The following is a 26,692-nucleotide window of genomic DNA, read 5'->3' on the forward strand; positions in this document are numbered from 1 at the left end:
GGTCTCCTACCTGGGATATAGAGTGGGGAGTGGTAAGATCAGGCCAGAGCCTGCCAAAGTGGAAGCCATTCAGGCGTGGCCTGCACCTGTTATCAAAAAGCAGCTGAGGGCATTTTAGGGACAGCAGGGTACTACAGAAAGTTTGTTCCCAGTTATAGTACCATAGCTGCTCCCCTCATAGACCTGACAAGGAAAACAGGCTAAGGTAGTGTGGACCACAGCATGTGAGCAGGCATTCCAGAAACTTAAAGAATCTTTGAGAGGACCCCGTGTGTTAGCCAGTCCAGATTACAGCAAAAAATTTGTTGTGCAGGTGGATGCTTCGAACCATGGGGTGCGGGCTAAACTTAGATTTCTTCAGAGGGAGAAGAGCACCCAGTGGTCTATCTCAGTCATAGGCTCCAACCCAGGGAGGAATGCTATGCAGCGGTAGAAAGGGAATGTCTAGCCATAGTGCAGACATTCAGAAACTTCAGCCTTATCTCTATGGAAGGAAATTCATTGAAGTTACAAATCACAATCCCCTAACATGGTTACAGTGAGTCAGCCAGCAAAATGCCAAGTTACTAAGGTGGAGCATAGGGTTGTAAGCATATAATATGTCAGTGCAGCACCGCAGTGGGATTAGGAATGCCTGCACAAATGGGCTCTCAAGACAGGGAATGGGGTAAGGTATACCGAGATAGACTCAGGTTCCTATTACGTTATCGAAAGATAATGTAATCGAACGGCCAAAACATCGAAACAGCCACATTTCGAAGTTTGCATTGTGGGATTGCAGTACAGTAAAGATTGGGATATTTGCCCTTTCTTCACTGCAGTGTGATCTCGGAGCTGGAATATATATTTAGCGGGGGGTGTAATAAAAGTTTTGAAATGCAGCCATTTCGATGTTTTGGACGTTCAATTACATTATCTTTCAATAACGTAATATGAACCAGATAGACTCAACCCTCTTAAGCAATGTTTCTCAAGGGTCACTTGAAAAACTAGCTTGATTTCTCCAGGAGGGGGGAAGGAATGGGAAGGCTGCCAACCTAGCTAGCTAGAATTTTGTAAATAATTCTATGTCATTGTAAATATTAATATGATCCATAGGTTTGTTTCACAAATGTAAAGAAAACTGTGTTATGTGTTGAAAATGTCAACATGTAACCACAGTGCATCCTGGTGGAAGAAAGCTGATAAGTAAAGCATTTTACGACTGTGTGTAATCTAAAGCTAGGAGACAGGATGTCTGCAGCTGGAAATTATTTCTATTGTTCTAGGACAGAGAAAATTACTAGGTTTCACATGTAGAGTGTCTTTTATTGCTGTGGCTTCCTGGCAGGTGCAGATTACAAAGAAATGTTAAATTTTAAGTTCTGTGAGCCTGGGAAACTTCAGCAGAAGTGACAAGAATTATGTAATCTGAAATGACTCAGCAGTAATGTGTATTATCAATTTAAGAACTATCTGAGAAAGAAAGCATTGCATTTTGCATTTTTCTCAGAATCCGACAACAACTTACCAGCACTTGCTTTGCTCTATAAGTTGTTTATTTAGAACAGTGATTTATTTTAGAGATAGATAGGAATATAGCCAGATTAATCTAGCTGTTTTCTATATTTATGTGAGACTATCCTACAATGTTGTTTTAAAGTATTTCCTGTGATTTCTGAACTCTCTAATGTCATTGTGTTGAGTTAATAAGTATTGTCTTGTGTTTTTATTTTTTATTATTCAATGTTTTTAACCATTTTAAGTGTGGCTGTTTTGTGTAGAGATATTTAAGCTCTGAGAGTACTTGCATGTATTTGGTGATACCGTATAAGCCATTCCAATAACCTTGCTGTTTGTCACACTCACGCTTTGGATAACAATAACATTACACAGTAGAATTAGTCACCCTTTGGGAAGGGCCTTAATAGTAGCTGATAAGAGTACCATATAGGCTGGGCAGAAGGGGGCATAGCTGTTGAACCTGTGCCATCCTTCCCCTGTGTGTTTGTATATAAATCAACTCTCAAAGTGTGTGTGTGTGTGTGTGTGTGTGTGTGTGTGTGTGTGTGTGTGTGTGTGTGTGTGTGTGTGTGTGTGTGTGTGTGTGTGTGTGTGTCAGCTACTTGGGCAGGGACAGGAAGCACTGGTTGGACAGAGGGGCTACTGGAGGTTTCAGCTTGTCTACTTGGCTGAGATCTGAACCCTATTGCTCTGTCAGTGGGGAGTCTTACTGGGGATCTGGAGAGAAAGGGAGAAACTAGCCCCAGACTGACTATGATCTCTGTGTGCTCTTAAGGGAAATTGTACTTTACTGTGTGTGTGTACTTGTTAGCCTCCCAATGTGGACACCCCTCACTGGTGCTAGTGGTGAGGATTGAGGCTCCTTGATTACTGGGCCAGTGCATGGGCATCACAGGTACACTGAACGTTCTTTCCCATAAATGTTTATTCAAATTATGTAACTTACATTACAGATATAACTATATGCATTCTGAAAGAATTCTTGACCATACAAACAATATTCACAGCCATACTGATGTCTTTTTTGCAAAAGTGCTTACTTCATTTATCTTCAGAAGTACATACTTCCTTTATGTTCATGTTTACAAAAAAGTCTTACATCCTCTGGGTCATAGGTAAGCATTATCATTTACAATAATATAATCCATATGGGCATCTTGAAGAATAGCCAGAGGTTTAATCCTGCATAAACTGCTACTAGCAAAGATATAACTCATACTGTTGTGTCATTTGTCATCTGACTCATTTTCAGTGGATGTTTATGTCATAAATCCTACTTTCAAGCCATTCCTGTGATTTGTTTTAGTTTACAAGTAATAAATAGGTGGCAGTAGAAACTATAATCATCCACAATGGCTGTAGTCATACCTCCTTTAAACAACATACTTACATATAATTGTCTTGCTTTTTCCCTTCACAATCAATGAAGAGGGGATTCTCTGGAAGGGAGCATTCCCTAAAAGTAATAAAATGATTGGAATACTTCAAAATGAGGTATTTATTTCCTTTATTACATATAATTAAAACAATTTAAAACAGTTCATTTTCACTCGTGATAAATCTCAGCTTTAACAATTAATTACAAGCAGTACAGTCTGACATCAAAGTTGGACATGGTCATAGAAGTCATTATCAGGAAATGAAAATGAAATGGTCAAATACAATTAAAATTATTATCTTTACTGATTTTTATAACTTGAAGACCGTAGCAATGCATGATTTTGACATATCTCATTTTTCTGCAGGCTAGAGGTTTTTAGCTAACAACTTAGAGAATGTATTTACACAGAGGTGCCATCAGATATTGTAGATGACAAAACTCTGCAACAGTCAGTCTTATTCAGAAGCCAAATAATTTAAAGCTACTCCATTGTGTGGAAGAATTCTGCAAAATGAATTTTCCACAAGGTTGTTCACCTTCATAAAAGTGAGACCTAAATATCCAGATTTATTTGAGATGAATGCAAATTATATGTACTTAATAAAAATTGTAAAGCTCCATGGACTTTAGATTCCTGCCTTTATCACACTGCATGCAAATTTATCTTCCTTTCTATGTTGTCATCAAATAATCCTTTGTATCATTGGTGCCTCCCATACACAGGAAAATCTGCTAATGAGCTTGGTGATGGAGATGACATTGATTGTCAGGTTGGCAAATACATGGTTCAAGATTTTTGTTAGTTTTCTAACCTACAGTCCCCCAGCCTATAGATAAGTACATATACACAGAGTACAGTTCATCTATGCAAATCATGATCAAGATTATTTTCACAAATAAGCCTGACGTGTGACACTGCTTTTGTGCTGATAAAATTCTGTTGACTTATCATTTTCCATAAAAGATTTAGTCATAATCTTTATTTAAATGTTTGAAGCCAAATTCCTTGAGCCAGCACAATCCTTCCATTTCTTCCAAGGACAGACACCAACTGAAGTTTCTCATTGAGGGACTATTCGTTACTGTCCAAATATATCTGTTCGTCCCTGTTAGCTTGACATACTATAACTGGTTATCCATTTTGGGGACAAGATGATATGTCTAGTTTCAGGAAGTAAAATGTTTGAAAAAGTGCCTATGAATAAGTGTATAAGCTTCATTGTTATACTGTAAGACATTGCTTGCCTCTTCCTTCAGTGCTCTGAATGTGGAATTCAGCATGCAATTTGAAATTAAAGTGTTCTGATTTTTACAGTTTTATGTTTTCCATTAGGTCAGCAAGTCATAGATTTATGGCAGCTTAAATGAAAGAAGCAATGTTCTTCACTCAGCTGTTGCCTCAGGTACATTATTTTAGTGTAATAAAACCATTTTTGAGTATTGCCCTTACTGAATTCCTTTGCTATCTGTACGCTGCTCTGTCACCTTAAGTCTGGTCCATATTGTTAAATCAATGTTCAGGTATAACACAGTTCCACACATAAAAGCTTATGAGACGATAATGAGAATAAAATATAACTATTTAATGTGTACAAGAATACTGCAGCCTTACTGACAAAGTTAAATAGCCTACCCCTGTCCATAAGGTGCCATCCCCACGATAAATTACGGTCACTCATCTGACTGTCAAGTTTGTGCTTAAATAGGGCCATTGAGGAGCTCTAGTTCATGTCAAATGGGAACTTATGCCAGAGGAGTGGCAATCTCTGGGATATATATATATATATATATATATATATATATATATATATATATATATATATATATATATATATATATATATATGTCTCTCCAACATGCTTTGTTAATGCCACAGGCTAGATTGAGACCCCTGGAGTGAGTACCTCTTGTCCCATTTGATTTCAGATGTGCAGCATTTCCATTAGGGCAAAGTCAGAGACTGCTCTGTAGACCTAGCATAGGTCATCTTTCCACAGCCTATATGATACAGAGTGCAATGACAGGGTTTTCAGTCTTTTCATGTAAGTCACATTTTGGAGGCCCTGGATTCTCTTGATTAGAACCTTCTGTGGTCTCTCCAGTTGCTGCAGGTGTCTGGTGAGATACATACAGAAGGGGCATTGTACTGAATTAGTAGTGTGATAAAGGTCAAGTACAGCGGCATTATAACCTCCTTAGTCTTGGGTGTGATGCCTTTATTTATGAGATGCACAATGTAGAAGGCTTGTACTGCGGTGGTGGTGCTGCGGTAGCATTGTCGCCTCACAGTAAGACGTTGTCCTGTTCGATTCTCAGCTAGAGTGTCTTCTGTGTGGAGACATGTGTGAATGGGCGTACCTTCATTGAAGGTTGTGCATCAGGGCCGGCAACTCGGCATGGAACAATCTACTGCCAATCATTAGCGGACCGGAGTTCCGCTGTGGCGACTCCTAACCGGGAAAAGCCAAAAGACACAACAACAACATTGTAGAAGGCTTACATACCACTATGGACACATGGTGATCAAAGTTTAGATTGCTATCAACCTGTGTTCCCAAGTCTCACACCACTGGGTTTGAGCTTAGAGGGGGTGCTATCTATATTATAATTAGCAGGGATTACTTCTTTGCCAAAGGGGATAATGAGGCATTTTTTTGTGTTTAGTTTTAGTCCATGAGTTTGGCAGTAATCATTTGCCTGCATCAGCCCCTTTCGTAATATGTTTGCATCATTGGAGCTATCAATGATTGTACCCGGTTTGCAGTCATCTGAAAACTTGGTAAGCCGCAGGCTATCTACTTTCTCCTGGACCTCAGAGAAATAGATTCTAAACATTAGAGGGCCCAGCACAGATCCACTGGTAACTGGTCTACTGGTAGAGGAGGTCTACTGGTAGAGGAGGAATTCCCAACATTGACAGTGTGCATTCTGTCAGTGAACCAGTTGGCTACCCATCTAGTGACATATGCATTAATCACCAGCTGGGAGAGTTTCTCAATGATCCTTGAGTGAAGGATTGTGTCAAAAGCCTTGGTTAAATCTAGATAGGAGGTATGTATTGCTTTGCCCTCATCCAGGGCTTTGGTGACATTCTCAAAGAAATCCACCTGGTTTAATAAGCAAGATCTACCCTTGACAGAACCAGACTGGATCAGACCAAGAGTTTGAAGGTCACCTGTGTCCTTGTTGATAAGGTCCATGATGATTCTTTCCATGGCCCTTTCAGATAAGGCTGGTTAGCCTTATGGATCAGTAGTTTCCTGGATCAGTTGATGGACCCCCTTTGGTTCAAGGTGATTACTGTTGCTGTTCTCCACTCCGCTGGAAGAAAGACAGTGCTCAGGTTATGGTTAAAGAGAGTGCTAATTGGTTCCACTAAGTCTTGTTTTAGATTGTTTAGTAAGCAACCTGGGATGTTATCTGGTCCATAGAGGCCATGTTATTGGTCTTGGAGAGTGCTTGTATGACCTGTTCTTTGGAGATACTCAGTAGAGGACTGGTGTCAGAAATGGTTTGGGGGTATGATTGGTGAGGACAGGGGGGTGAAGTTATTGCCAAATCTGTCAGCTAGCAGGTTGGCAATTTCCTCAGGATCAGCATGAGTGGTATCATCCTCTACATGTTTGACACACAGCTGGACATTCCCTTTTAGGTTTTGGACATAACTAAAGAATGCCTTATGGTTGCCTTTAGAGAGGGATGATAATTTAGTGTCATAACCAGCCTTAAAGAACTTTACAAGATATCTGATTTGCTTATATACACAGTGGAGGGTATTCTTCCTCTGTTGAGTAAATTCACACTTATTCTTAGATATGAGTTCTTTCTTTTGTTATATAATATAGTTATACTTACAGTCCACCAGAGTGGCTTGTTTTTTTTTCAGGAGGATCTGGTTTTAGTCCTGTCAGGTACAGCTGAGTCAGTATATTTGTTTAAGTGGCTATATAGGGCATTAGTGCATTCTTCTGCATAGGAGTCATTGTTGGCTGTGTTAGCAGGGACTTGGAAACTTTTTACACCATCCCTTACTAGGCTATGGTTTAATTTGAGGAAATGTTTCATTTTTTTTTTTTTTTTTTTTTTTTTTTTTCTCCTGTGGGGGTGTCATGTCTTTACTTCAAATGAAACTGATTTAATTTCTGACCTTACCTGGGAGGGCAACACACAGGGAGTGGTGCAGTGACCCTCATGTTGGTGAGCACTAGGTCTAGGACATTTTAGCCTTTTGTGGGAGTGCAGACCAAATGTTCCAGGGCATTTGAATTAACAAAATCCAGGAACCTCATAGTGGTCATGTTTATGCTCATGTAAATCACCCAATCAATGGAAGCATAGTTGAAATATCCCATGATCAAGGTGTCTGGCTGTACACTAAGTGACTCTAGCAAGTCCAGGTAGGTGATGTGCTTTTCCTGGTTTATGGTGGGGGACCTGTAACTAGCGAGGATGTGGTACGGTATTTTCTCTATAGTTATTTGGACTTGGAGTAGCTCAAGGGAGTCAAACTGCTTTATAAGTCTCAAAATGTATTTGGATTTAATGAAGATGGATACACCTCCACCTTTGGTTCTTTCACTCTCATTTTGAGGTCTGAATGTGTGAAAGGCATTGTAGCCTTGTACAGACATGGTGATCTCTGCAGCCTTGAACCAAGCCTCAGTGACTGCACAGACGTCAGCATCTTCCAAGCTGAGGAGTGCTTCCAGTGAGTGCAGTTTACTGTTTAGGCTCTAACCATTAAGCAGCATGACCTAGAGTTTGTCTCTAATGGATTGCTTTATGTCAGAAGTTTTGTTGTTTTGACACTGCCTAAAAAAGGCACTATGGGGAGGCAAGCATCTTTGCCAGTATACAAAAGCCTTGAGGAGACAGGTGAAGGCCATCTCTGACAAAGCAGCATGGTCTGTCGACCATGTCTTCCCAGGCTATCAGATACAGGATCCCCCTGGAGTGACACCAGAAGCTAAGCCAATTATCAAAATCTATAATTTTTTATCTATATTGTGGCATCATCATAGGTGAAGGTAGAATGCTGCTTAGGGCTAGGGACATACCTGCCTGGGACACATAATCTGAGAGTTCATTCATGTCTCTTTTCATATAGTCCAGCCAGGTATGTCTCAAGTCATTCACTCCAACATGTACTATGACATAGTCATAATGGTAATTGTTGCTGAGTGACTTGAGATCACAGAGGATGATATGAGATGCCATATTTAACAATGCTGCCACTGATTTAAATATATGTACAGATGAAAGATGGAAAGTCCTGTTAATAAATATGGCAGAAGAGAATGTTTCCCAGAGCAGTCTAAGAACAAATTTCCAGAACTACAAGCAATACTAGATACATAGTTTCAATGAAAGGGATGTAAACAGTTTGAACTGCATAATCTTAAAATGAACTGCAGATTAGGAAAATAAAAGCAGTCATGTTTACCGTACAAAGCTAAGGACTAAAGTAATGAACTGTGGATTCTTAGATATGGTTAAAATAAATAAAGGGGCAAGCATTTCAGACATGCAGCTGTTGATGAATAGGGAGAAAATACTAACAGAATCACGTTTCACAACAAATGTCCTTGATTTTGCAGGGCTGTTAGAACTGTCAGAGAGGTTACAGAGCTATAGGAATGTAAAACAATAATAATTAGCTCTATAGGAAATACAGAATAAATGTACTAAAGTGTTCTAAATGAAGGTGTAACAGGCAATGAGCTATGAGTAATGTGTGTGAATGCAGCGGGAAGAGAGAAAGTAACAGTATTTAAATTCTGAGGAGGACAATTCCTACAAAGGAAGCTCATGTCCAGCCACAGAGAATATGTGGAAAACATAAAAGTCTGTAAGAGTTCATTTGTCAGTGTGTGTAAATTCCATATTGATGAGAGAGCACAATACAGAAATAAGGCTCCATAATGAGTTAAACAGAGTCATGCACAATGTGTCAGGAAAAAGTAACAATGTGACAGAAAACACAGGAGTATTACATATATATATATACATGTGTACACTTTATGTAATGACAGCAAAAGTAAAACAAGCCCTGAAGTGATAGGAACTCTCATTCTCTATCTTTCCAAGAAGAATATATGAAAACTCCAAATGTAGACTGAGTATTAGAACGTGTGATTTTCTTTAAATTTGGCATATATTTATAAGTAGTAGACAATAGGTCTACAGACCATTAGAAGCCTAGTCAATAAACCATATTCAAAAGTTCCTTCCAGCCTTAGGGAGGGAAACACAAGAGAAACTAGGGAAAATGTTGTGGTTGCCCATTCAATTATCTGAAGGTGGCAAGGGTGTTACTCTACTTGATATAAAATGGAAGTTTGTTTCAGGAGTGACATAGGCTACAAATCTAGCAGACCAACATGTCTTATTTATCTGTTGATGAAGGATAAGTTCATTTATCCGGATATTTGAGGAGTCGTATGTTCTATGAAGGAATTGGAGGCTAAAGATGGCTGGATTTTTAATGGTTGAAAAGGCTCAACACAGATCCCCCCCAGAGGATTCTGTAAGAGGCCAAATATGAAAAGAGGGCTGCCAGTCTGTCTGAATAACTAATAACCTTGAGGCCGCTGATTCTTTTTGTTAGGAGACTCTGATTGAGTTATATGATTAGAGACAAATACATACCAAAAGAATACTATATTCAGTAGTGGATTTCATAGGATATGAGTAAAGGGAAATTTATGACTTCCACAGAGTTAGAAGAGATGCTTTTGAAAATTACAGATGATTCATATAGAAGGTTTTTCAAACTACTGTAGAGGCATGATGGTCAAAAATAAGAAATTATCAGCAAGCGTGCCTAGGTTCCTTATGACAATGTGGGGTATGCCATCTATTTGGTATGATGTGAAAATGCTTTATTTACCAACATGAGCTATACTCATTTTTTTTCACATTTAATTTGAGACCATTGTCATTGCACCAAATGTTAACGTGTTCTATCCCATGATAGAACAATTGTGAGTCAGTGGAAAATCAAACAGCAGTGACCAACTTGTTGTCTGCCGATTTGATAATCATAGGCCAGTAGTATTATCCCAGAGGTTTAAGCAATAGATGCCAAACAGGAGAGCACCCAGCATTGAGCCCTGTGGAACACTACTGGTAACTTTTTTGTTGTTCAGAAGTGATACATGGATTCTATTAGACAATCATCTTTACACCACACAACATAAGGATTTATCTGCAGATATATATAGGTCTGTTAATAATGCCTACATGGGAATTATGTCAAAGGTCTTGATCAGTTTTAGATGTGCTGTATGCATAACTGCTGTATACTACTTTGGTGATTTTTCAAAGAAATTATTAAGGTTAAAGAGGCAGTATTTACCTTTGAAAAATCTGATTTGATTAGGGTCCAGGGTTAAGAGATTTTAAACATCCAGATTAATTAAGATTAATTAGATTAATTAGGGTTGCCAGCTCTGTTTTTTTTCCAGACTATCCAGAAATCAAATCAGTTCTCTGGTAGTCTGGAAAACACTGTACAAACTCTACTATTCTGTTTCAAAAAAGGAAACAGACTATAGGAATTTGTTAAATCTGCTGATTTACTATGCTTTTTTAGAGAAAAGCATAGTAAATCAGTTGAAAGCAGGCATCAGGAATGGTAAACGAGGGCATTCCCTATCAGCTGATTTCATAGTGATGTCACAAAATGGGTGGAATGTGGACAGGAGAGAGGGAGAGAATGGAAGAGATTACGGGTGATGGGAGGGGTGTGGCCTTAGTCCAGTTTTAGCCACAACAAAAGGTGGCAACCCTAAGATTAATGAAGTCTGAGATAATATATTCATTACTTTTACAAATGATGTTAGTGTGACTAATTGATCTATTGTTAACAGGGTCCATATCTGGGCCACCCCTGCTTAAAGATTTTAGAGTGTCTGTTTTCCAGGATTCAGGAAAATAACCAGTGTAGAGGCTTAAAATAAAGAGGTTAAGTAGGGACTCAAATAAACCATATTTGGTAGTAATAATCAGCCAACCTTGTATGTTATCAGAGTTTATGGATTACGCATTCTTGGCCTTTGAGGTGGATGATAGAACTTGTTCCACAGTAATTAAAAGATATGGCTGAAATTTTGGAATTGGAAGAACAGCTGTAATTGTGGGTATAGTAAATTTCCAATAAATTCGTCAACTAGGATATTAGCTACTTCCTTTGGGACTGAGTAGGTTTACTCACGTGAGCAAATCATAACCCTAACCCCGCACATTACATTATTAAATTCCCTTTTCCAAACAGTACCACTACCAAGATGGCACTTGATTTTAATTTTGTAGTTGGGATGTATGATATAATGTAGTTTTTAAATAGATAGAATTTTTAGATATTTTATTAATCGATTTTGAGTTTTCTGTGTTTTGTGGTTTTCATTTTTTTAAGTATTTTAAGGTTTGATATTTTGAGTTTAGATATTTCATGATATAATTATATGTGTGTGTGTGTGTGTGTGTGTGTGTGTGTGTGTGTGTGTGTGTGTGTGTGTGTGTGTGTACAAATAAATATAGATGGATGCACTAGAACTTAACAAACTTAACATAATGGTTAAGGTGCTTACCTTACAAGCACAAAGTGCAGGATTTGATTCTCACATGGGGTAATTGGCTATGCTTAAAATGACCCATTTGAGTAGTTAGCCTAGTACTAATCTATATATAATTTAATCTATATAATTATAGATACTGATGTAGATACAGATATAGATAGCTGCACAAGAACATTACAATGAAGTGACAGTAATGACTAGAAATTATACTTAAAAATTGTGGGTGTAATTCATGGGTTTTATCTCATGAAAACATAGTTTATTTATTTATTTTTACAATTGTAAATCAGTGTCCCTGGTTAGGTAGGTAGGTAGGTAAGTACTAGGCTATCTTCCCAAGGGCATTTATAAACCTGGCCAGAGTGTGTCAGCTTTCGCCGCCCCATTGATTAATTAACTGAGCCTCTGTCAAGAAGAGCCAATGAAGTGATCCCAGGGGGGGTATTTTCCATTACCCATCCACTCATCAAGGTTTCTCTTGAAGAGTGTTAGTGAGGGGCTCTGCCTAATGTAGTTAGGAATTTTGTTCCAAAGCATGGGGAGTCTCTGTGACAGGAATCTATCTCTCCAGCATGTTCTATTTATTGTTGCGGCGAGGTTTAGCTCACTAGAGCGAGTGGCTCGCAGTGACTCGGATTTCTTTAGGTGGAGCATGTCCATCAATTCTGAGTTGGACATGGCTTTGTAAGTCAGGCAGAGATCACCTCTGAGTAAGCGATATGCTACTGAGTACAGCCAGAGTTTTTTCAGTCGGGCTGCATAGGACATATGTTTGAGGTCAGTAATCCTCTTGGTGAGGTACTTTTGTGGTCTTTCCAGCTGTTGGAAGTGTCTTGTGAGGTACATCCCAAATGGGGCATTGTACTCTATGATGGGGTCTGATGAGTGACTAGTAGAGGGGCACTATAACCTCTTTATTTCTAGATGCGAACCCTTTAGTAATTAGATGGGCTACATAGAAGGATTTCCTAATGACTTTGGCAATATGATTGTCAAAGGAGAGCTTACTATCTACCTGGGTCCCCAGATCTCTTATTACCTCTTCTGTATTAAGGGGGCTGCCACCTATGTGGTAATTCATGGGTGTTTTGTTTTTCCCAAACAGGATGACTATGCATTTTTTGGCATTTAGCTTGAGATCATGACTTTGACACCAGGTGTCTGTCTCAGTAAGGCCCTTTTGGAGAATGTCCATGTCAGCCGGAAAGTCAATTATGGCTCCCAGTTTGCAGTCATCGGCGAACTTGGTTAGCCATAGTCCTCCTGTGTTTGCCTGTACTTCTGAGAAGTATATGTCAAACAGTAGGGTCCCAGGACAGAGGCTTGTGGGACATCACTTGTGACTGGTTTAGAGTCGGACCTGGAGCCTGTTATTCTTACTGTGTGAGTTCTGTCTTTAAGCCAGTTGGCAATCCATCTTGTGACATAGGCGTTTATGTTCAGGCTGGTGAGTTTTTCTATAATTCCCAAGTGGGGAATGGTGTGAAAAGCCTTGGCGAGGTCAAGGTAGGCTGTGTGAACCACCATCCCCTCATCTATGGCCTTGGTGACTGTCTCAAAGAAGTCAACCAGGTTTAGTAGGCATGATCTGCCCTTAACAAAGCCAAACTGAGTCGGGTCAAGTGTTTGGAGGCTCCCAATGTTTTTGTTAATGAGTTCCATGATGATGCACTCCATAGCCTTGCAGACCAGGCTAGTCAGGCTTATGGGGTGATAGTTACCAGGGTCATTTGTGGCCCCTCCTTTGTGGAGTGGAATAACCATTGTAGTAGTAAAAATATTGAACATTGAACTAAAATGTTGATATATTCAGGTGATTCTGTAATGATACTAAGTGACATTTACAAAAAAAAAAAAAAAAAAATTAAGGGGCCCAATTCCAAAAGACTTACTCTCAATGTAAGTGGCCACTTACACTAAAATCAGGTCTTTGGGATTGGGCCTCCAGTGTAAACCTGTTTATAAACAGGCGTTTCACTGAAGTAAGTCACTCACACTTACAGCAAGTCTTTCAGAATCATGGCAAACATGCACTGTTTTGGAATCTGGCTCAAGCCCTCAGCCAAAATTATGAAGATCTGAGGGGGACAAGTGGAGGAAGCCACAAAGAAAGAGATAAGGAAAGGATGGGAGAAAGGAGAAGGGTGGCAGATGGGGGAAGATGAATGGTGAAAAATCCTTAAAATATTTTCAGAAATGCAGAAATACATGGGGTGGGAGATCAGATGTTAAGAGTGTTAAACAGATAGTATCTCATACTAAAAACATATAAGGAGGGAAAGAAAACAGAATCAAAATGCTGGGCATGCATAATAGATGTAGCAGACATGAAATATGTGCCATGAGTATGTGCCTAGGCACAAAAAATCTATACAAAGGCTCTGGAAATATTGGAAGAGAATATATAGAAAAGATGGACAAGACTCCTGGGAATTTTGCATGTGGGGTATAGGAAATGAAGATGTGGTTGGCAGGAAAAAGAAATGTGTGCAATGGCAACAAAGGTGAATAGGTAAATAGACAGACACTGGAAAACAAAGAGCAAGTGCCAGAAGAGGGAGCTAAACAGGACATTTCTAGACATTGTAAGGAGAAGTGTAAAGCAGAAGGAAAAAAGTGAGAAGTGGGAGACAAGGAAAGAAAAAACATGGAATGAGGTGATGAATTGCTAAAAGTCCAAAGGTGGTTGGAGTGAATGTAACTAGAACAGTAATGATATTCTATACAGATATATATATATATATATATATATATATATAGATATATATATATATATATATATATATATATATATATATATATATATATATATATATATATATATATATATATATGTGTGTGTGCATGCACACACACACACACACACACACACACACACACACACACACACACGTATACACATAGATAGTAGCATGGTGTTTCTCATCATTTGGAAGAGTACAAATGACCCCAAAATATATACAATGTTGTATGAATAATGTTTTTTAGGTTTACCTTTAAAACTGCGAATTGCAGTTGTTCGAGTGCTCATATGAGCCACTCTAAACCAAGAAACTGACAATGTCGACAAACCTTCATGTTTGAAAAACAGCAAATCGAATAGCAGATTTGCAGTTTTTCAAACACGAAGGTCGAAGAAAAAAAAACAAAGTGTAAAGCTGGGGGGTAAGCCCTCCAGCACCCACCATGTGGGGGGCTGCACCTGCCACACCTCCCCTACTTTATTATTCTAACTCCGAGATCACACTACAGTGGGAAAAGGAACCATTTCCCGATCCCCACTATAGTGCAATCTGCCCCTGAATGTCGAATGTGCAATGAGCGAATCTCGCTGTGCTTTCGCTCATTGCACATTCAAACCTTTTTCCATTCGGCGTTTGCAAACCTTGTAGACTGCCTTTCGGAACTGTTCTGTTCGCCCTTCTGCAATACTGGGTTTTAAAGGTAAACCTGTTTTTTTTTCAGTGTTATAAATAATTTATTCCCAATAAATAATATGTACAACAGTGTCAGAGTGAATTCATTGGAAATAGAGTGATGTTTCTTTAAATGAATAGTGTCTCTCTTAATTTTGTAGTTTCTCTAAGAAAAGAGAGATACATGGCAGTATTAGTGAGATTACGTTTGTTTAATGCGATACTATATGAAACACAACAAAGAGGGCTATAAGAAGCCCAACCTGAGAGCATTTATCTTTTGTGAAGGGAATGTACTGCCCAGAGCACAAGCTCTGGGAAGCAGAATCAACCACAGTGAAGAATGACCTAAAAAAAGAAGTTGGAAATTTTTCCTAGAGGAAGAATCAAGAGAGGCCTATAAACAGACATTGTTTCCTAGTGTCAGACTCAGTATAACAAAGAGAGTGTTGGGGATCTTGGATCTTTTTTAGTGTACCTGTGTGTAGATCTGTGTGCCAAGATGACAATGGTAGAGCAGTTAGCACAGACAACACCAGCAACAGCTGAAGGGATGGTCATGTTAGCTATGTCAGTGGCTACCCCAAGGGAAGTTCCACTGTTAAAGCAGCTTACTTGAGTGGACAATTGTGAAGCATCCCTTTTTGCCTTCAAGTGCTGTGCCCAGCTGGAAAGATGGGACCAAGCTCTCTAGGTAAACAGGAAAGAGCTGGCCAGTACGACCGGTGCAAGGCAAACAACCTTATGTGTAACCAAATAAAAAGCCTGCACCTAGATGTATGAAGAAATATTTATTGGAACTAGACCGGTTTCAGCACATAGCTTTCATCAGTAGTAGCTCTCTAAGCAGGATCTTATCAGCCAAGCTAACTTCAGAACCACTGAAAACGTTCATGTATACGAAGGATAATGAATATCAAAAATGCAATAATGTCAACAAAGCATTGTTCACTAGAGATGGTGTTATTTCAATGACACAAGTTCATAAGTTTTGTAGAAGGACATTTTCTCATAACAAAATGCAAGCTCACAATTATCTGTCTTAAAGTATATAACTACTTTGTGATTAGATCCTGAGGATCAATATGATAAAGATAAGATGAAAGAAATGATGGTAATTAAAAAAATTAAAAGATCTTTCACTGCTGTTTTAAGAAAATGGTTGTGTCAAAGTGGCCATAAAGACTCTGGTTTTTGTTGCTGTAGTAGGAAAGATTAGGTCATAAAACAATGTAGTATTGTGCAGTCTAGATCCAAAGTAAAACCTGTATCAATTAGTGATAACAAAAGAGTAACAACTGTAAATATACCCTGTTTTAAATGAGCAAAAATGGTCCGATAGCTATGTTTTTTATTAGTGATAGTAATACAGTAACTCATGAAAACTGCAAACTCTGAAAAGGATGACATTAAAGATATTATGCTTATGGGATATGGTAGATTATCTGGTATAGTGGCTGAGACTACATTATGCTACTGTGATACTAAAAAGTGAAGTGCTATACCTTAACTGATAATAGGGAACTTAAAGGGATATTAGATTCAAGCAGCATTTTCACACTTCTAAAAGGACAGTATATATAGATCAAAAAGAAACTCTTTCTAACAAAGTAGTGAAAGTGATACACATTTGTGGTGATAAGAAGCAATAACCTATTACTCAGAGGTGGTAATTCATCCTGTTGTTGTAGTACCAAATGTAATACATGAGATGATCATAGCGAATGAGTTTTCCCACTTTAAAGAGTTGTGAAGACAATGGGAAGAAGGTAGACACCCCATGCAAGAAATGTGAAAAAGATGGTTGACATTGATAATAATGATCTTTCTAGCACTCTCACTACAGTCTCTTAGCTTCATTACTATTGTAGCCCTACTCATACCTCTCATCCTCCTAGATCAAGAAATCTGGACAAAGCCATAAATAATAGGGGGACAAAGGCTCAAAAATAGGGACACTTTTTAAATATTGCTCTTATAAACTTAGAAAGAGGATAGAATAACAGGCTTTGCATCAGCATGAATTTTATGAAAGGTATGAAGTCTGAAACTCAGATATCTGTCATTATTTTTTTACTTCAACCCTCAATGATTTGACAGTGATTTGCCAAAAAAAACACAATTTTATGAGGAAAAAGAACAAAAATATGAGGCAGAAATCTGGACGTTCTACCAAAATCTGTACAGTTGTGAGGTATACTCCTGTCCTTTCCATACTTTTTATCAGTGTATAAACCATACTCATCCTGCTTCCTCTATGCATTAATCCTTCACCAGTTCCAACCTCCTTGTGTGCACCCATGAACAGTTAGTGTTTTTTCTCACTCCTTTACCTTCCTGTGCTATCATATGAACTGAATATATTATTTAAAGAAACTTATCGGGTTTACACTGCCTACAATGCATATGTATTGTGCAGTCTGTGCTGCAGCTAACACTCCTTCATCTCTGTCTTTATAGAGATGTATAGCCCAGTCCCGACCTGTCACCCTTATGTCTTCTTTCTATTTCACTGTTTCATGATGCTCCAGCTGCAGAACTGGACAGCGTCTTTCCAGCAGTGTACATAGCAGTTTGGTTTGTGCCAGTATAGTAGATATCATGACCATTTCTGAATTAGTGCTGAATGTAGCGTTTTCATTCCCCTTGGGTAACACTGACGACTTCCAGACCTTCAAGAATGGCAGGCCAAACATATACCTTGATGTCAGTGTGGCAATTTAATTTCACACTAAAGTCTTAAATGCATCTTAAGAGTCACATGATATAAATCAAACTGATTAGTAGTGTAGTTTCCCCATTATCAACCATAAAATGCTCAGAATAGAATGCACCTATGTTTCCCACCCCTCAAACCCTAGCATAGGTATATTACATTTGTTATGCAGAATTATTTTGTATGCAACAGCTGAAAATTTTGCTACCGCAGTTTCAGACCAAAAAACAAAATAGAAAAAAAAAGGAAGACAGTGCAATTGTCTTACTAGCACTCAAAACGACTTGTTGTATATAATATGGAATACTAACGGGAAATGAAATAGTACTGCGGTGGTGGTGCTGCGGTAGCGTTGTCGCCTCACAGTAAGACGTTGTCCTGTTCGATTCTCAGCTAAAGCGTCTTCTGTGTGGAGACATGCGTGAATGGGCGTACCTTCATTGAAGGTTGTGCGTCAGAGCTGGCAACTCGGCACGTAAAAATCTACTGCCAATCATTAGCGGACCGGAGTTCCGCTGTGGCGATCCCTAACCGGGAAAAGCCAAAAGACACAACAACAGTGGGAAATGAAATAGCAAAGCTATTTTAGCATTCCAAAGCATTGGTGGCCTAACTTAGTTTCTAAGCATGCTCATGTGATATTTATTTTGAGTGTAAATGTTTAGAAACTATCCATTTCTGAGTAAGCTATACATGTGTGAGTAATAGTAGTGGGAATAATGAAGAATTACACAGGTTTGTGAAACCTGAAGGGTTTCATCTGACTTGGTTCCATCCAATAAACATTACTACGTACATCTGGATACACTTGTATTTAGTCATGAAAGCCAAGTTGGCTGAATGTACTGATGGAAGTAGTTTCTCAGGAGTAAATAACTGGTAGCATACATGATCATCATCGAACACATGTGTTATCGTCTGCAGTTTAAAAGGTATGGGCTACCACTCCTTTTACTAGATAAGGTTAAGGACAGTCTGATGGTGTACGGGATAGGCTGCTCAAATCTATAACCAGTTACATGGATTCATCAAATACCAACAAATGGTACAGGCACCTGAAGGCTGTTGGAAGATATTCTTCATTTTTATTTGCTACATGCTAGACCACAAAGGATGACCGAAAGTAGATTGCAAGCAGCACCCCACCCACAAATCACTGACATATACAAACACTGGAGGGGAAAGACATACACAGGGGCACATGAAGTGCCTTAGTGATGTCACTGCATAATGAAGATAGGGATGCACAGGAGTGTATGCAGCGGCACAATGATGTCACTTAATGTGTGTAGCTAGATAGAGATAAGACAGAATAGGAACATATGCAACAGCACAGTGATGTCACTGAATATGTGTAGCTAGATAGCGATAAGACAGAATAGGAACATATGCAACAGCACAGTGATATCACTGAATATGTGTAGCTAGATAGAGATAAGACAGAATAGGAACATATGCAACAGCACAGTGATGTCACTGAATATGTGTAGCTAGATAGAGATAAGACAGAATAGGAACATATGCAACAGCACAGTGATGTCACTGAATATGTGTAGCTAGACAGAGATAAGACAGAATAGGAACATATGCAACAGCACAGTGATGTCACTGAATATGTGTAGCTAGATGGAGATAAGGCAGCACAAGAGCATGTGAGGTAATCACTATATGTGTGCAGCTAAATGGCCTTAGCAAAGAAGCATGTGCAACAGTACACTGTAGTCACTGCACGTATGCAGCTAGATTGGCTTAAAGCAGAAAAAAACTCAGTTTGCTGGTATGTCATAATCTGCTAGTGCCTCAAAGCACAACTTCAAATCCTGCAGTCCGCTGACTGCCACAGAATAGATTATTTCATCCTGGAAAGGAGAAGCCCTCCTAGCAGTGATCACACTGGCCTGTGTTATGAAAGCATATGGGAAGCTGGGGTAAGGAACTGACCAAAATGTTGTAATCAGGCTGATTAACTATCAAACTATCTGACTAAAAACAGGTACACTTTTGTTTTCTGGTCACGTATACTGTCCCCATGCTGTAGATGTTAATTTGGATTATTTTGAGTGAATCATTTTTCCTTTTTACTCACCCGGTTCCATTTTCCAGCATCTTGACAGTTTGTCTCATCACTTTTGTTGTCCAATATGCCATATCATCTACTCCACCAAAAAAATATTCAGAGTAACGGTCTACTAAGAACAGGGATTTTTTGGCATACATTGGGAAAAGCTACAAAAAATATAAAGTTCATTATTTCATTTCATTTATGAAAAGATGCAGCAGGTAGATGTTGGCAGTTACTATAAAAGATACACATATAGATATTACCTTGTCAATGAGTAGCTGTTCAGCCATGCTAAAAAGAAATAAAAACAAGATTTAAATACACAAATCTAATAAAACCAAAAACAATTCACAATCACATACAGCCAGCCCCCATTGCAATCTCCCCCCTCTCATTTTGTAATTTGCAATATGTATATGATCTTGCATGTGATTAAATAGAAAAAAAATGAAAGAAGGCATAAGAAAAAGATAGCGATACAAATATTTCTTTACCATTACTGGCTATGTCAGAAACTCATCTCCTCAATTACTCTTCTGGTCTTCACATACCTTATTTTTAAAGGAATCCTTTCTAGTAGTAGAAGAAGAAGAAATGGTACATAGCATCTATGCACACGTTTGTGTATGAAGTTTGTGGCAAAAGGTAACATATTATGACATATGATAGTCCTGTGATAAGTACAGAAGCACTCAATAAAGTATCACAAGTAATTTTTTAAAGTTAGTGACACTCAAGACTGCAACGTTACACAGATATTTAGAACTTCTAGAAGGAAACCAGAGCTATCTTACTGGTGCATCTGATATGCTGTGATCTCTATGCCAGCAACCAAGAATAACAGGTAAGGAATAACAATGGCTAGTGAAAAGGTATGAGCATGCCCTGTACTCTGCTCCCTCCTTTTCTTTTTTCCTCCATCCCCACCCATCCACCTCACTTCATCTAACCTTATGTAGACTTGTGTAAGAACTTACCATTGCAGTAGATTTTTGAATAGATCACTTTTGTAGTATTGCTCACACATGAAAAGCATATGTAAGCAAGAATATTGTACATCTGGCCAGTATACCAAAGCTTGGGGTCCTTCTCACACCAAATGTGTGTCCCATGTCCCAAGCACAAGGAAGTATGATGGTACATAAGGGAGGTGCAGGTGTGAAGTTTCTCAAGACATTCTTGTCCCAAAGATAAAAGTGAGGCTAAAAATGAAGGCAATGACTAGATTCATGTCAGCTTAGACATACAGAGGAGGAAAAAAATAGAAGGTCCACCTTGGATAGAAGGTCCACCTTGGTCACCAAGAAGGAGGAAAATAAATAAAAAAGGAGGTAAGGAGAGAAGGAGGGTGCAGATACTGCACCAGAGATCTATTTGATTATCTACTCTTATGGTAATTTCTTACACAACTGTAGAATGTCCTGCACTTGATCACATTTGTAGTATTGCACACATATGGAAAGATTTCAAAAGCTTTTAGACTATCTGGGAGGAGGACTGAGGCAAGGAAATAGAGTCCACTATCTGTTGAACAATGGACCTGGTCAAATGAGTTCTGGCCCTAGACATTGCATCTACATTGCAGTGTTTTGTAAAAGGTAGAAGAACAATCAGCTTCTTGTTAAATATTTTTGAATTCAGACCCTTGAAAAAAGCATCAGAAGAAGCCACAGCCCTGGTAGAATGAGCTTTGATCTGGCATTTCCATGAAAGGAACAATGTAAAGAAACAGCCAGAGAAATCAATATGGAGACGTCTTTTTAGGGACAGGGAAACCCTGATTTTTACCCTGAAAGGAAACAAATAGCTGATCAGATTTTCTGATAATATTTATTTTGTCTAAATAGAATCTTAACTGTCTATAAACATCTTGTCACATATTCTGCGGAATGGAGAAGAAAGAAAGAAAGAAAATAATTAGACTGGTTCAAGCAGAGTTCATTGACATTTGGCTAAAAAAAAGGATCAGTCCTTGTGAAAAATCAGAAATGGAAGTGTAGCCATAAGGGTTTGCAGCTCAGATACTCTTTTTCTTGAAGGCAGAGCAACAAGTAAAACAGTCTTTCAAGTGCAGAAGTTTAGAAGAAGAAGGTTCAAAAGGAGGAAGAGTTAAGAGTTATAACATATAATTCAGGTCCTAAGGAGGAAGAATAGATTTTCTTTGTGAACTGATATGGAGAATGCCTTTAAAAAACTGTCTGACCTCAAATTGTGTAGAAATAGGTGGTTCTAATGGGAAACAGGTGGAGATGGCTGACAAATGTGCTTTGATAGAATAATATGCTAGTTCTGAATTTAGCAGTTCACACATTTAGGAAAGAATAAGAGGAATACCCATTTGATAATTGTTCTGTTGTTTCTTCTGGCATCATATAAAAAAATCTTTTCCATTTAGAAATGTGCATTTTTCTTCTAGCAAGTTTTTAAGCCTCCTGTAATACCTGTAGCAGGTCCTCATAAAATAGGTACCTAAATGAAATCAAAATCCTATCATCAAAACTGCCAGGTTTAGGGTTTGTAAGTTCGAATGAATGAGAGTATATTGTGTGAGAAAATCATCTCATGGGGTTGGTTGTGATGATTGCCCTGGGCCAAATAGAAAAGATGGGAGGATAAATGTTGCCTAGGACAAAAGGGGGGCACCAATGATATTTCTGGAATGTCCCTCGTGATTTTGAGAATAGCCTTTGGAATAAAAAGAAAGGGATGAAATGCATAAAATAACTTCCCTTTTTAAGAGATTGACCTAGTATTCATTTTCCAGTCCTCTGGGCATAGGATTCTGGAGCTGAACAGCTTTAACTGCCTGTTCAGAGTTGAGGCAAACAGATTTATTTGAGGGTTATGCACTAACTGATAATCTCCAGGGACACCTCTGTTCAACATCCATTCATTAGAGTCTGCCTTGGATCTGCTCAAGTAGTTTGTCATTGAATTCATCTCTGTAGGAATGTAAATTGCTTGAAGGCAGAGACTGTGCTGGATAGCAATCCCCCAGACTGCCATTGCCAGTCCGCAAAGATGATCAGATTTTTTCCTTCTTCGTTTGTGGTTTGGGAGAATTCCAGAAAGAGACAGAAGGAGATACCCAGTTAATATGTAGCTCTTCTTTACAACATTGAGAGCCCATTTGTCTGAAGTTATCAGTCAATAAAAGGACAGGGACTGAAAAAGCTTCTTTGAAAGACTGGGAAGAGATTGGCCAGTGGAAGGTGGGGGGTGGGGTGCGGGAGGAACTGATAGTAATAAGATGGAAGGTTAATCAGCAAAGGAACCATTTAGTCCTTTGAAGTCTGTTTTGGGTTTTTCTTGAAACTTCCTTTTAGAGAATTGTTTGCCTTTTTTGCTGAGATGATTGTCTTTATAATAAAACGACTCTGTCTTTGAGGGGTACAAGGGTAGTTTTTTTTTTTTCTTTATTTTTGGAATTTGAGCACAGGTGAAAAGAAGTTGCTTAAAGTTCTGCATACGTTGGCTTTTCTTCTGAAGATTAACAACAGATGAACAAAAAGTACAGTTGTGTACACTTACCATAAATGTAGATGTTCGACTGTATTCATTGTTGCAGTCATCACATTTGGGTTATCTGCCTGCAGGTAGCCCTCAGTCTGCCTGAATACCAGAGTCTTGGGATTTCTGCATCAGATGCTGTCACTTCTTCCATGACATCAGGTCATCAGGGGTATAAAAATGCAGCCAATGCCATTACATCGTTTTTTCTTGGCCCAGATGTCAGGACCCCCCAAAATAGGAACTAATTCCATGGTATGGAATACCCCCAGCAAAAAGCAAATACCAATGATATAAGATATTCCAAACAAAAAAGATAGGTAGAAGTAAAGAGAAGTCAGGGGGCTGGAGGGAGGGTAACCAGGACTGCAACAGTGAATACACTCGAACATCTACATTTATGGTAAGTGTACACAACTGTACTATCTTCTGTGTGTTTCACTGTTGCAGTCATCACATTTGGGTTGATTCCCAAAGCTGAGGATGGGTGGAGGTAGTTAAGAACCATTAGGGCTGGCAATCAGGCCCTGTAAGACTGCTGTGGCAAATCCAGCTCTGGATTTAGAAAAGATAGGTAAGTGGTGATGCTTGGTGAAAGTGTGTACAGAGCTCCAGGTTGCAGCTTCCAGGATGTCCCTGGTAGGGATTCCCCTGATAAATGCTGTAGAGGTTGCTGTAGCCCTAGTGGAATGTGTTCTGATCAACAGTGGGGTAGGTTTCCCATGGTGTTTGTAACAGAAATGGATGCAGTGTGCTATCCATTTAGAAATGGTTTGCTTTGAAATGGCCTTGCCCTCTACCCCTGCAGCAAAGCTAGCAGCTGGTCAGATTTTCTGAGAGGTTTAGTCCTGTCCAGATAGAACCTAAGCTGCCTGTGCATGTCCAGGGAGTGCAGGATCCTTTCCCCTTTATTCTGAGGATTAAAGAAAAAGTTGGCAAATGAATGGATTGGTTTAAAGCCACACTAGCTACCACCTTGGGCATAAATGATGGGTTAGTCTTGAGGGAAACCCTGTCCGCATGGAAGTTAATGAAGGGCTCCACGGCCATAAGGGTCTGCAATTCAGACACTTCTTGCTGAAGTGATGGCTAGAAGTAAAGCTGTTTTCCATGAGAGGAATTTTATTAGCAGGTTCAAAGGGCGGAAGCGTGAGCTTTTCCAATACAAAGTTAAGGTCCCAGGCTGGAGTGGGAGATCTCCTGGGGGGGGGGGGTCTTAAATTTTTAGCTCCTCTCAGGAACTGTTTGACCAGAGGGTGAGAGAAGAGGGGTGGCTCAGTATTATAATGAGCTGAGATGGCAGAGGCATGAATCTTAATTGAAGAGAAGGATAGGCCTCTGTGGAGCATTTCTGTTAAGTAATCTAGTATATGAGGTAAGCTGGGCACAGTTGTATCCATTCCCTGAGACTGGCTCCAGTAACAGTATCTTTTCTACTTTTCCAAATAGGATTTTCTAGTAAAAGGCCTCCTTGCCTCAAGAATGACATCCAGCACCTGCTTACTGAGGGTTGCTGGTGATGAGTTCAGGGGATGAGCCAGGCTGCTAGGTTCAGGGTCTGTAGCTGAGGGTGCAAAATCTGGCCCTCCTGCTGGGACAACAGGGAAGGGGTCTGAGGCAGGTGCCATGGTGGCACTACTGTCAGACTGCGCAAAAGTGGGTACCAGTGCTGGCATGGCCAGTCTGGTGCAATCAGGATTGTCCTTGGCTTGTCCTGTTTGATCTTTAGTAGAACCTTTGAGAGGAGGGGCAGAGGGGGAAAGGCATAGACTGTGAGGCTTTCCCAGGTAAAGGACAGGGCATCCACTTTCCAAGCTTGGCTGTGGGGAGTTCTGGTGCAATATTTGCTCAATTGATAGTTCTGAGGGGAAGCAAAGAGGTCCACCTCTGGTGCCCCCCACCTGTTCCTCAAAAACGTGAATATTTTGGGTTTCAGTTTCCACTCATGTGGGTCCATGAGATTTCTGCTTAGGTCATCTGCCAGTGAATTTTGTGTGCCTGGCAGGAATTGAGCTTGCATGTGCACTTGGTTGCTCAAGGCTGTGTTCCACAGACCCATGGCTAATCTGCAGAGTTGGTAGGAATGGGTTCCCCCCTGCTTGTTTATGTACCACATAACTGTGGTGTTGTCTTTCTTTACCAATAGTTGTCCTGGAAGAATAAGGCATTTGAAGGCTGTCAGAGCATTCTGTACAGCTAACATTTCTTTTTGATTGATATGTAGGTGCATTTGTTTTGGGCTCCATTTGCCTTGAATGCATTGTCCTGCCATGTGAGCTCCCCCCCATGCATAGTCTGATGCGTCTGTTGTTAGGGTTTAGGTGGCAGGGGGTTGAGTGAAAGGGAGTCCCTTGTTGTTTTAGTAGGCCTCTGCCCACCAAAATAACTCTGCCCTTAGGCAAGGAATGATAGGAGTCATTGTTTCCAGGTCCTAAGGATGTTGACACCAGAGACTTTTTAAGTACCACTGAAGTTTCCTCATATGCAGTCTTACATATGGAAATAGTAGAATGCAAGAAGCCATGAACCCTAGGGCTTGCAGTATTTTTATTGCAGATAGCTGGGTTTTGGTGGCCAGTAGATTGAAGTAGTTTGTCGAGTAAATTTGTTTTTCTGGAGTGAGGAATGCCATCTGGGAAGTTGTGTTCAAGCTTGCTCCCAGGAATACAATCTGTTGGCTGGGTACCAGATGTGATTTATTTTCATTGATGGTGTACCCCAGTGAAGTTAGAAATCTCTTTACAAATGTCAGGTGCTGTAGTAGCAATTCTTGACTGTCCACCTGAATCAGGCAATTGTCCAAGTATGGGTAAATTGGAATTCTTCTCTGCCTGCAATATGCAATGGCTGGAGCTAGGCATTTTGTGAATACCCTGGGTGCAGTAGATAAGCCGAAGGGAAGTGCAGAGAACTGATAGTGCATAGAGCCTGCTCTGAAACATAGGTATTTCCTGCAAGATTCCCTTATGGGGATGTGCAGATAAGTTTCTTTTAGGTCTAGGGTTGCTAGCCAGGTGTCCTTGGCTAGCATAGGAAACAGCTGTTGGAGAGTAAGCATTTTGAATTTTGGAATCGCCAGAAAGGTGTTGAGAATAAACAGATCCAGGACAGGGCACCAAGAGTGTTCTTTTCTGGGTACCAGAAACAGTCTGGAATAAAAGCCTTGTCCCCTTTGTTCTGCTGGGACAGGTTGAATAGCCTTGATACTGAGAAGAGAAAGTACTTGCTTTTGGGCCTCTGCCCACTAGTTTGGGGGGAGGTCTGGCCATCCACTTAGGGTTGGGAGTGAGTGGAAGTGGAATCTGTATCCCTGGGAAACAATGTGTAATACCCATCTGTCCTGGGTAATGTACTCCCAGTTTTTGGCATGCAGGGCAAATTTCCCTCTTAAAGGTGCAAGTGCTTGGGCAAGGCTTAGAAGAGTTAAGGATAAGTCATTGTGAGATTTTACCATAGGATGGTGGCTTACTACTCCCTGGTTTGGATGTGGGAGCACTCCATTGCTTAAATCTGTGCATACCCTGA

The 26,692-nt window shown here is 39.6% G+C and overlaps 1 protein-coding gene across 1 annotated transcript in view; it reads right to left on the bottom strand.

The window, feature by feature from the left end:
• GPLD1 (glycosylphosphatidylinositol specific phospholipase D1) overlaps positions 1–26,692 on the bottom strand; it is an 871,054-nt gene that overhangs the window by 505,299 nt on the left and 339,063 nt on the right. Inside the window, exons 9-11 of the mRNA XM_044065746.1 lie at positions 19,921–19,948; positions 19,682–19,821; positions 2,894–2,959 (exon numbers count right to left, since the gene is read on the bottom strand). Coding sequence (XP_043921681.1) covers positions 2,894–2,959; positions 19,682–19,821; positions 19,921–19,948 — 234 coding nt within the window. The remainder of the gene's footprint in view (positions 1–2,893; positions 2,960–19,681; positions 19,822–19,920; positions 19,949–26,692) is intronic.

Source organism: Protopterus annectens, chromosome 3.part0, assembly GCF_019279795.1.
Source record: "Protopterus annectens isolate FY-2018-M chromosome 3.part0, PAN1.0, whole genome shotgun sequence".
Classification (NCBI taxonomy): domain Eukaryota; kingdom Metazoa; phylum Chordata; order Ceratodontiformes; family Protopteridae; genus Protopterus; species Protopterus annectens.